This window comes from Ascaphus truei, unplaced genomic scaffold (genome assembly GCF_040206685.1).
Source record: "Ascaphus truei isolate aAscTru1 unplaced genomic scaffold, aAscTru1.hap1 HAP1_SCAFFOLD_1081, whole genome shotgun sequence".
NCBI lineage: Eukaryota > Metazoa > Chordata > Amphibia > Anura > Ascaphidae > Ascaphus > Ascaphus truei.
Genome location: NW_027453947.1, coordinates 102,446 through 114,554, shown reverse-complemented (window position 1 = coordinate 114,554; position 12,109 = coordinate 102,446). Strand labels below are relative to the sequence as shown.

The following is a 12,109-nucleotide window of genomic DNA, read 5'->3' as shown; positions in this document are numbered from 1 at the left end:
GGTTATTTACACGGGATCCCTCTCCCCACATTTACATACAGTACACTGCACTCACAGAAACACAGGCCAGGGAGATTTAACACACACAATAGGGGGAGGGGGGGTTTACACAGATTAGTCAAAGCAGGGAAGTTTAGCAGACAATAGGGGGAGGGTTTTTTACATAGATTACAGTGAAGGCAGGGAAGTTTAAAACACACAATAGGGGGAGGTTTTTTTTACATAGATTACAGTGAAGGCAGGGAAGTTTAAAACACACAATAGGGGGAGGGTTTTTTACAAAGATTACAGTGAAGGCAGGGAGGTTTAAAACACACATTAAAAATATGTATGTAATGTATTTATTGCCTTAACCCTTCATTGCCTTCGCGGCTATACGCTATGGTAATGAAGTAGCATTTCTGTATTTTTAATAATATTGTGCAGGCGCAGGGAGCCCCCTGAGCATTAATTTCTGGCTCAGGGGAACCCCTGCTCACTGTACAATATTATTAAAATACAGAAATGCTGCTTCGTTACCATAGCACATAGCCGCTAAGGTAAAGAACGATTCTTTATTGATGTGTGTGTTTTATTTATACTGTACATGTGCAGAGGGTCTCCGGAGCAGAAACGTTTTGGTTTCAGGCCCGGGGACCCCCTGCTCCCCGAGATACAGGCCCCTTTAGGGGGTGCCGGTATCCCTCTGCTTGCTTTACAGGCCCCGGTCACGTGATCGGGACCTTTTAATGCAGAGGGATACCGGCACCTCATAAAGGGGGCTGTATCTCGGGGAGCAGGGGGTCCCCGGACCTGAAACCAACGTGGTTCAGCTCCCGAGACCCCCTGCACATCTACACTATGAATAAAAATGTATTTTAAATGTATTTATTTATATTCATTTATTTATTTATTTATTTAGATTTATTGAAGTGAAACTTCTTTAGTGGCACCTATTCTGATGGGGTAAAACGGGAGAGTGAGGGGCGAAATATGAAACGGAAGTGACGTCACGGCTCCCCATCCCACTCCCCCCATGCGCCTGCTGTGACATGCGGTGGCGGCGATAGCCGCCGGCGCCGCTCCTAACGGGCGCGCGCCCCCACACGGCCGATCACATATGCGGCGGGCGGCGGCGATAGCCGCCGGCGCCGCTCCTAACGGCCGCCATACGTCCGCTGCAATGACGCTGGGGAAAGACGCATGCGGCGCCGTTCCCCCCACACGCCCCAGCACGGTGGTCATGGCGACACTCAAGACGCCACGGCTCTCATAGGGACACTGCAGCCCACACTGCTCCAGGCCCTTATCTCCTGCGCCCTCTCCTCTCCTCCCAGTGCATGCCCGTGACCCTGCAGGCCTCCCCTGGCCGCTGCCTGTGGGATGAGCCGCTGCGGGTCAGTCTCAGGCCTGAGCTCCGGGCAGGAGGTGACTGGTGAGGGCGGGGAGACCTTCACCTCCCTGGGCCGGTACCGGGGCGGGGAGCTGGAGCTGAGCCTCTCCCCGTCCCTGCAGGGCGGCAGCTTCTGTGGGGTAGAGCCCGAGGGGCTCCTGTGGTCCCTGCAGCCGTGGACTCCCTTCAGGAGGCTGCTCCGGAGGGATGTGCAGACTAGCCGTCCGGCCGCCTGCTGGTCACAGCCGCCTAGGAGAGGAGCTTCATGTGGGAGGGGGTGACACGGAGCCCGGTGCGGGAGGGAAGGGTCCGGAGCAGCCTCTTCCTGCCGCCCGGTGAGTGCGTGCCTAGACTGGGGAGATGGGGTGTATCATTAGGGGGAGGGCAGGGGGTATTGGTGTGGCTATATCATTTGGGGTGGGGGACAGGGGTTATTCGGGTGTATCATTAGGGGGAGGGCAGGGGGTATTGGGGTGGGAATCATGGAGCTGTATTGGGGGTGAATAGGTTAGGGGGATGTGTGAGGTGCAGGGGGGGCTGCGCATACGTCACACGGTCACACGCACGCACACGGTCACACGCACGCACACGGTCACACACACGCACGTGGTCACGCGCACACGCACAGTCACACGCACAGTCACGCGCACACAGTCACGCGCACACGCACAGTCACACGCACGCGCACACAGTCACGCGCACACGCACAGTCACACGCACGCGCACAGTCACACGCACAGTCACGCGCACGCGCACAGTCACGCGCACGCGCGCACAGTCACGCGCACACCGTCACGCGCACAGTCACGCGCACGCGCACAGTCACGCACACGCGCACACAGTCACGCGCAGTCACACGCATGCGCACACAGTCACACGCAGGCGCGCACAGTCACGCGCAGGCGCGCACAGTCACGCGCACAGTCACGCGCACGCGCGCACAGTCACGCGCACGCGCGCAGTCACGCGCACAGTCACGCGCACAGTCACGCGCACGCGCACAGTCACGCGCACGCGCGCACAGTCACGCGCACACCGTCACGCGCACAGTCACGCGCACGCGCACAGTCACGCGCACGCGCGCACAGTCACGCGCACGCGCGCAGTCACGCGCACAGTCACACGCACAGTCACGCGCACGCGCACAGTCACGCGCACGCGCGCACAGTCACGCGCACACCGTCACGCGCACAGTCACGCGCACGCGCACAGTCACGCACACGCGCACACAGTCACGCGCAGTCACACGCATGCGCACACAGTCACACGCAGGCGCGCACAGTCACGCGCAGGCGCGCACAGTCACGCGCACAGTCACGCGCACGCGCGCACAGTCACGCGCACGCGCGCAGTCACGCGCACAGTCACGCGCACGCACAGTCACACGCACGCGCAGTCACGCGCACGCGCAGTCACAGTCACGCGCACGCGCAGTCAGTCACGCGCAGTCACACGCACGCGCACGCGCAGTCACACGCACGCGCAGTCACACGCGCACACAGTCACACGCACACAGTCACGCGCACGCGCACAGTCACGCGCACGCGCACACAGTCACGCGCACACAGTCACGCACACAGTCACGCGCACGCGCACACAGTCACGCGCACGCGCACACAGTCACGCGCACGCGCACACAGTCACGCACACAGTCACGCGCACGCGCACACAGTCACGCGCACGCGCACACAGGCACGCGCACACAGTCACGCGCACGCGCACACAGTCACGCGCACGCGCACACAGTCACACGCACGCGCACACAGTCACACGCACGCGCACACAGTCACACGCACGCGCACACAGTCACACGCACGCGCACACAGTCACACGCACGCGCACACAATCAGTCGCGCACACAGTCAGTCACACGCACAGTCACACAGTCACACGCACAGTCACACAGTCACACACACACACACGAGGAATTCGCGCTTAGTGCAAATACAAGGGATGTGTACGCATGTTCTAAGTCAAATTTATTTGCGTTTTGTCAATGAAATTGTATTTTGATTTTTAATTAAAACATCACCAATACAAATACAATTTCTGTGACAAAAGTCAAAGAAGTTTCACTTACTATGCGCGTGCACAGCACACACAGCTTTTTTTTTATTTATTTTTTGGGCGGCTGCTGTGTGTGAGTTTTTTTTATTGTGGGTAGCGGGGGTGGGTGAAGGGGGTATTAGTCCCAACGGTGGTTGTTTAGGGCTTGCAGGGGGGTAGCGGGAGGGGTTAACCCCTTCATGACCGTAGCGGTATTAACTGCTACGGTCGTGAAGGGGTTAAGTGCACCCGCAACCCCCCGCAAGTCCTAAACTCACACCCAGGGCCAAATACCCCCCTCACCCACCCCCGCTACCCACAATAAAGCGGGCACGGTGGGTTAACCCCTTCATTGCCTTAGCGGCTATACGCTAAGGTAATGAAGCAGCATTTCTGCATTTTTAATAATATTGTACAGGCGCAGGGGGCCCCCTGAGCATTAATTTCTGGCTCAGGAACCCCCTGCTCACTGTACAATATTATTAAAATACAGAAATGCTGCTTCGCTACCATAGCACATAGCCGCTAAGGTAAAGAACGAGTGTTTATTTATATGTGTGTTTTATTTATACTGTACATGTGCAGAGGGTCTCCGGAGCAGAAACGTTTTGGTTTCAGGCCCGGGGACCCCCTGCTTCCCGAGATACAGGCCCCTTTAGGTGGTGCCGGTATCCCTCTGCTTGGTTTACAGGCCCCGGTCACGTGATCGGGACCTTTAAACGCAGAGGGATACCGGCACCTCATAAAGAGGACTGTATCTCGGGGAGCAGGGGGTCCCCGGGCCTGAAACCAACGCGGTTCAGCTCCCGAGACCCCCTGCACATCTACACTATGAATAAAAATGTATTTTAAATAATTTTTAATGTGCCGATGTTTGCGCAGAGAGAGCGGCGGATCTCTCTCTGCTGCAAACACATCTCGCCCCCGCCGGCCCATAGTATCATTTATGTGCATATACAGTACTGTATGTGTACAGTACTGTATGTTAGGGGTTATAGGGGTTGTTGTTATACAGTATATATATATATACAGTATATATATATATACTGCATTACAATTCATGAATTTATGCCATCTGGCGGACACGCAAAGCATTGCAGCCTTTTAAATCCTGAACCATTATAAATTAACACATAAGCCGCGCATCAGCCGGGCATGACCCCTGGCTTGGAACGCGGCATGCTCCGGGTGAAAAGTGTCACATTCCAGGAACCAGCCAGGGACAAACCGGGTATTTGGTAGAATAAAGTTGGCCGCAGCAGTATTTCATACTATATGTTTTGGGGCTGGGAGACATGCTTATCTAAGGGAGTTGTGAACTGCATAGTGTTTCACTAGAAATACTCCCAAATGAATAGAAGCTTTGTTTTACCCCTTGTTTGGATGGTTTCCTGATGTTAAGGAAACAAGCGCAATAAAAAGCCTTCTTTCATTTCACAATAATCAGTCTCTCTTGCATACCTCTGTGAGCGTCCGCCTACAAGCGACTTAAAGATTAAATGGAGATATATTGGGGGAATCCTTGATGGAGAAGGATTTAGGAGTGCTTGTAGGCTGCAGGCTTAGCAATAGTGCCCAATGTCATGCAGTAGCTGCAACGGCAAACAAGATCTTATCTTGCATCAAACGGGCAATAGATGGAAGGGAAGTAAACATAATTATGCCCCTTTACAAAGCACTAGTAAGACCACACCTTGAATATGGAGTACAATTTTGGGCACCAATCCTAAGAAAATACATTATGGAACTAGAGAGAGTGCAGAGAAGAGCCACCAAATTAATAAAGGGGATGGACATTCTAACTTATGAGGAGAGGCTAGCTAAATTAGATTTATTTACATTAGAAAAGAGGCGTCTGAGGGGAAATGATAACTATATACAAATATATTCGGGGACAATACAAGGAGCTTTCAAAAGAACTATTCATCCCACGGGCAGTACTAAGGACTCGGGCCATCCCTTAAGGTTGGAGGAAAGGAAATTTCACCAGCAACAAATGAAAGGGTTCTTTACAGTAAGGGCAGTTAAAATGTGGAATTCATTACCCATGGAGACTGTGATGGCAGATACAATAGATTTGTTCAAAAAAAGGTTGGACATCTTTTTAGATGGGAAAGGTATATAGGGATATACCAAATAAGTAAACATTGGAAGAATGTTGATCCAGGGATTAATCCGATTGCCAATTCTTGGAGTCATGAAGGAATTAATTTTTCCCCTTAATGGGGTTTTTTTGTTTGCCTTCCTCTGGATCAATAAGTAAGTATAGATATAGGATAAAGTATCTGTTGTCTAAATTTAGCATAGGTTGAACTTGATGGACCTATGTCTTTTTTCAACCTCATCTACTATGTAACTATGTAACTATGATCAAAGATACGGGAAAAATCCGGTGATACACACCAATACCCTCCAATTACACCGGGATCAATACGAAAAAAACACGGATCGGTACATAACTTTTTCCTTATTGCACGCTTCCACACATGATCATCTGGTAGAAATTTGTAAAAGTCATAGTTTTCGATAAAATACTGATAAATTTGGCCAACTTGTTGCCATCTTATCTGTTGCATTAATCGCGGCCCATCTATATATAATAAAATTGATTCTTGTGAGTCTGGTGCTAGATGCGGTGAATCTGATTGGCCAGAGGCTGAGGACCAATCAGATTGTGGGCTCTATGACGTCACCCAACTGCCACTCTCTTCCCCCTTGGCCTCACCCAACTGACACACTCACTCTCTCTCTCACTCTCTCTCTCTGTCCTCTCCCCCTCACCCCCCATCACACTCACCCTCACGTGCGCCGCCCTGCACCGGCTCCCGGACGGAGGGGAAGCGCGGCGCAGCCCTCCTGCCCCAGCTGCCAATTTCAGGCTTCTCCCCCCTCGCTCCCAACCGGCTCCTGGACGGAGGGGAAGCGTGGCCCTCCTGCCCCAGCCGCCAACTTCAGACTCCTCCCCCCTCGCTCCCAACCGAAGTGAGCGCGACAACAACCCGCAGTGAGCCGCCGCATGCTGCGGGACATGCCCGGGAGGGGGGGAGGAGAGGGGGAGAACAGGGCAGTGGCGGCCGCGCGGGACATGCCCTTCCCTCTGGTCCCCTTCCCCACGGCGCTCCCTTGCTTGCCCGCGTGGGGAGGGAGAGGGGCGGGGGGGGGGGTGTGGTGGTGGTGCGCAGTCACGGCTGGCGGGAGGTGGGGAGCCGCCTGTTCGGATCGCCGGACGTTCCACTCTCCCTACCCCCCCTTCTCCTGTCCAGTGTGTGTGTGTGTGTGTGTGTGTGTGTGTGTGTGTGTGTGTGTGTGTGTGTGTGTGTGTGTGTGTGACACTGTAGGGTGGGGACCGGAGCTGCGCATGGGGGGGAGGGAGGAGCGGAGAGAGAAGGGGGAGCGGAGAAACAGACAAGGGGAGTGGAGAGGAGGGAGCCAGAAATTTTAAGCCCGGGCAACGCCGGGTGCCTGTCCGGTCCACTGTACCCCCCTTCTTGTCCACTGTCCCCCCTCTCTCCTGTCCATTGTCCCCCCTCCTATCCACTGTCCCCCCCCTCCTATCCACTGTCCTCCCCTCCTGTCCACTGTCCCCCCCTCTCCTGTCCACTGTCCCCCCCTCTCCTGTCCATTGTCCCCCCCTCTACTGTCCACTGTCCCCCCGTCTCCTTTCCACTGTCCCCCACCTCTCCTGTCCACTGTCCCCCCCATCTCCTGTCCACTGTCCCCCCTTTCCTGTCCACTGTCCCCCCCTCTCCTGTCCACTGTCCCCCCCTCTCCTGTCCACTGTCCCCCCTCTCCTGTCCACTGTCCCCCCTCTCCTGTCCACTGTCCCCCCCTCTCCTGTCCACTATCCCCCCCTCTCCTGTCCACTGTCCCCCCCCTCTCCTGTCCACTGTCCCCCCTCTCCTGTCCACTGTCCTCCTGTCCACTGTCCCCCCCTCCTGTCCACTGTCCCCTCCTGTCCACTGTCCCCCCCTCTCCTGTCCACTGTCCCCCCCCTCTCCTGTCCACTGTCCCCCTCCTGTCCACTGTCCCCCCCCTCCTGTCCACTGCCCCCCCCCCTCCTAGCGGGAAATTTAACTCACGGGCAACGCCGGGTCTCTCAGCTAGTGTACATATAAATAAAGACATACAAAACAATAACAGTGTTCAGTGTAACCCCCTCCCCATATAACAGGGTTCAGTTTAACCCCGTCCCATATAAAAGTGTTCAGCTTAACCCTCCTTCCCCCCCATATAACAGGGTTCAGTGTAACCCTTCTCCCAAATATAAAAGGGTTCTGTGTAACTCCCACCTTCCCCCCATATAACAGAGCCCAGTGTAACCCCATCCCCATATAACGGTGCTCCGTTTAACCTCCTCCCCATATAACAGTGTTTAGTTTAACCCCGTCCCCATATAACTGTGTTCAGTTTAACCCCGTCCCCATATAACTGTGTTCAGTTTAACCCCGTCCCCATATAACTGTGTTCAGTTTAACCCCCTCCCCATATAACAGTGTTCGGTGTAACCTTGTATTAAATAAGCGTATGTTCTGTCGGGTTTTTGGAACACGGACTGCAGTTGTGCACTCATCTCGGGACTCTCAGGACGATAGAACACCAGACACTGTGTATGTATTTTTTAATATGAAAAGCCTAAATTGATACATTATTGTAACTTCTTCAGTACCAAGGCCAATTTACAATGGACCACTGTGGTATTTTTTTAAACACCTGCAAGTCGAGACATTACTGAAGCGCATGCGCATTACAATTCATGAATATCTGCCACCTGGCGGATACGCGAAGAATTGCAACCAATTAAATCCGAACCATTATCAATAAACACATCAACAGCGGGTGACGCCGGCATGAATGCGGCATGAACGTGGTGAAGTGCGTGGCATTCGGAAAAAATCCCCGGCAAAATTCGGAGATGTTGGAGAATAAAAGGGGCCATAGCTGTAGGTGCCGCCCTACGTGTTTCGTCTAAGTAGACTTCCTCAAGGGGCATAGTATTGAGTATCCTGCCCCTTCAGTGGATGATCTGCTACACCATATGAGTTGGTCAATCGGGAATAACCAAAACGCCTGTATTTCTCACAGAAAATGTGAGTAGTACTACTATATATTTTCATCCTATTTTTTGGTATCTCCGAAGTACTACACTATATATTTTTCTTGTTTGTTGTGTTTTTTTTCTATTTTTTCATATACACCCGGATGCGAGTGCGCCACGGACTCGGTTACTACTACCTCAATAGTGAATCGTGATTGGATTCACCCCACGGCAGCACCCATCACAGGACAGTATTTTTATTTATTTGTGTTTATTTATTTATTCTGTATTGTGCACTCTTCTCTTTGAATATACTATAGGTTGCTGTCTGGTTTAGTTGATATTATTAACGCACTAATATGATAGACCAGGAGTTCCTTAACTTTACTTCTCGTGGGCATTTTCAATGTTAATTATTTGGAGGATGTACATGTACACTTGAATAATGAATACAGTACTAAATACAAGTTATATATGTATCAATGATTTCACTGAGAGCTGCTAGAAATACATTTCATGCCTTCGGGAACCACCACCAAAGTCATTGGGGGCCACTGGATGTCCATGTGCCACAATTTTAAAACCCTGGGTGAAGAGAATATTTTGTTAATTAAGTATTGGGGAAATAGATTCTTCAGTGTTTTGGATTTGTAATTTGCGTTCAGTAATTTGATTTACAGATTGAAAACATTTGTTCTGTCTTTTTTGTTTACTTCTGTTAGAGATCGGCCTGAATGAGGAACAGAACTTGAGCTCTGATACATCCAGAAGCTGTCTGACTCCTCGCAGCCCAGAAGTGCCAAAAAACAATGATTCCTGCCACATTTTAGACACGTGCAAGGAACCTGTGCCACATGATGGTGACTTTTCAGACCTTGTACAGCACACAGCACAGACGGACTCTAAATATGGGTCCAGCAAAAGGTATGCGAGAGATTTAAGAAGAAGCCGTGGTGTTCAGCCTTTTCTCTGTTGTCAGTGTGGCAAAAGCTTCTCACTGGACAGGGACCTGCTCACACACCTTTGTGTCCCTGATAGAGAGCAAACCTTTACATGTACAGATGGTGGGAGCAGTTTCTCACTGAAGGGGAAACTTCTTTCACACCAGATGATTCAGATAGCAGTGACTCCTTTTACTTGTACAGTGTGTGGGAAACAGTTAAGTACCAAGAGCAACCTTCGCATACACCAGATGACTCATACAGGGGAGAAACCATTCACATGTACAGACTGTGGGAAACAATTCAGTAAAAAGAGTAGCCTCCTCATTCACCAGCGTATTCATACAGGGGAGAAACCATTCACATGTACAGAGTGTGGGAAACAATTCAGTACTAAGGGGCCCCTCCTCATTCACCAGCGTGTTCATACAGGAGAGAAACCATTCACATGTACAGAGTGTAGTAAAAGCTTTTCTCAGAAGGGGCAGCTTCTCGACCATGAGCGGATTCATACAGGTGAGAAACCATTCACATGTACAGAGTGTGGGAAACAATTCAGTATTAAGAGGTCCCTCCTCATTCACCAGCATGTTCATACAGGGGGGAAATCATTCACATGTACAGAGTGTGGGAAACAATTCAGTATTAAGAAGTCCCTCCTCATTCACCAGCGTGTTCATACAGGAGAGAAACCATTCACATGTGCAGATTGTAGTAAAAGCTTTTCTCAGAAGACAGATCTCCGCGCCCATGAGCGGATTCATACTGGTGAGAAACAATTCACTTGTACTGTGTGTGGGAAACGGTTAAGTACCAAGAGCACCCTCCTCGGACACCAGATGATTCATACAGGGGAGAAACCATTTACTTGTACAGAGTGTGGGAAACAATTCAGTACTAAGAGCCACCTCCTCAGTCACCAGATGACTCATACAGGAGAGAAACCATTCACATGTACAGAGTGTAGTAAAAGCTTTTCTCACAAGACAGATCTCCGCAACCATGAGCGGATTCATACAGGGGAGAAACTATTCACATGTACAGAGTGTGGGAAAAAATTTAGTATTAAACGCTACCTCCTCAGACACCAGATGACTCATACAGGAGAGAAACCATTCACATGTACAGAGTGTAGTAAAAGCTTTTCTCACAAGACAGATCTCCGCAACCATGAGCGGATTCATACAGGAGAAAAACCATTCACATGTTCAGAGTGTGGGAAAAAATTTAGTATGAAGAACAGCCACCTCAGACACCAGATGACTCATACAGGAGAAAAACCATTCACATGTGCAGAGTGCAGTAGAAGCTTTTCTACAAAGGCAGAGCTCCTCATCCATGAGCGGATTCATACAGGGGAGAAACAATTCACATGTACAGTGTGTGGGAAACAATTTAGGAGAAAGAGCCACCTCCTCACCCACCACAGGATTCATACACGGGAGAAACTATTTCCATGCACATAGTGTGGGGAAAGCTTTTCACAGAGGATCAGCCTCCTTACACACATGAGGATTCATACATGAGATAAAATGTGATTGTTCAAAGTAGGGTTGGGCAATATACCAGTAGCATAGTAATACTGCAGTAATAAAAATGGACGGTAACGCAATACTTGCCATTACTTCTTACCATGGCATTCCTATCAGCAGCTGCAGAGTGGGGGTGGGTCTGGCAGAGAGGCGTGGTGGTGGGGACTGTGTCAGAGAGAGGACTGAGTGTGGGTCTGGTAGAGACAGTGGAGTGGGAGCGAGTCTGGGAGCTCCTTGACTTTCACATGCTGCAGCTATAAGGAATCCTCCTGCTGGTAATCTCAACCCTCCATATTAACCACTTCCCCTCTGCCATGCCTCATACCCCTTCCCTTCCACCATGACTCAACCCCTTTCTCTCCCCCATATTTCTCTCGGCTCTCACCCGTGCCTCTTGAACCCCTCCTTCCCCATGCCCATTAACCCACTCCTCCCCATACACTATTAATGTGTACAGGAGACGGGGGGTCGAGGGGGTAATTGTACATTTTCTTACCGTGCACCCCAAAACTGGAACAACCTTCCGGAGACTCTCGCATCCACCACCAGTTTAAATTCTTTCATAACTGTGGCTGTCTCACATTTTAATCTGGTTTGAAACTGTTACATATGCCTATAATATATATTATCTTTAACTGTGCATGCAATGTCTTGTATATAATATATACCCTGTCCACTTATGTAACTGTATTTGTAACCATGTATTATTTGTCATATTAACTCTATGCCCAGGACATACATGAAAACGAGAGGTAACTCTCAATGTATTACTTCCTGGTAAAACATTTTATAAATAAATAAGAATAAAATGCTGAAGAAAGGGGCTTTAGTGTGGGTGTAGTTAGTGTCAAATTTTCATTGAAACCTTTTTTATTCTTAAAATTAAAATATACTAAAATGTATTTGCTTTTTACATTTTATTAAAAATGAAATGGATTTGTATGAAACATGTTTCACAATAAATGACTTTGAACATTTACATGACTTTTTCTTTTTTGTTTTCTTTTGGGTGTTAATATTTTGCTGAATTTTGTTATCACGACAAATTACTTAATACTCTTATGGTGGGAAGTTTTTTGTTTTTTGTCTAACCCTAGTTCAGGGTGTTGGAAACAATTCATTACAAAGTGTGACCTCCTGTCACACCCAAGTATTTACATGGGAGAAACCATTTGCTTGTTCA

At 50.0% G+C, this 12,109-nt stretch overlaps 1 protein-coding gene across 1 annotated transcript; it reads left to right on the top strand.

The window, feature by feature from the left end:
• Positions 1-9,376: 9,376 nt before the first annotated feature.
• LOC142475174 (uncharacterized) lies at positions 9,377-11,905 on the top strand. Its single transcript, XM_075581148.1, has one exon. The coding sequence runs from the start codon at positions 9,562-9,564 to the stop codon at positions 10,858-10,860; it is 1,299 nt and encodes a 432-aa protein (XP_075437263.1). The 5' UTR covers positions 9,377-9,561; the 3' UTR covers positions 10,861-11,905.
• Positions 11,906-12,109: the final 204 nt, after the last annotated feature.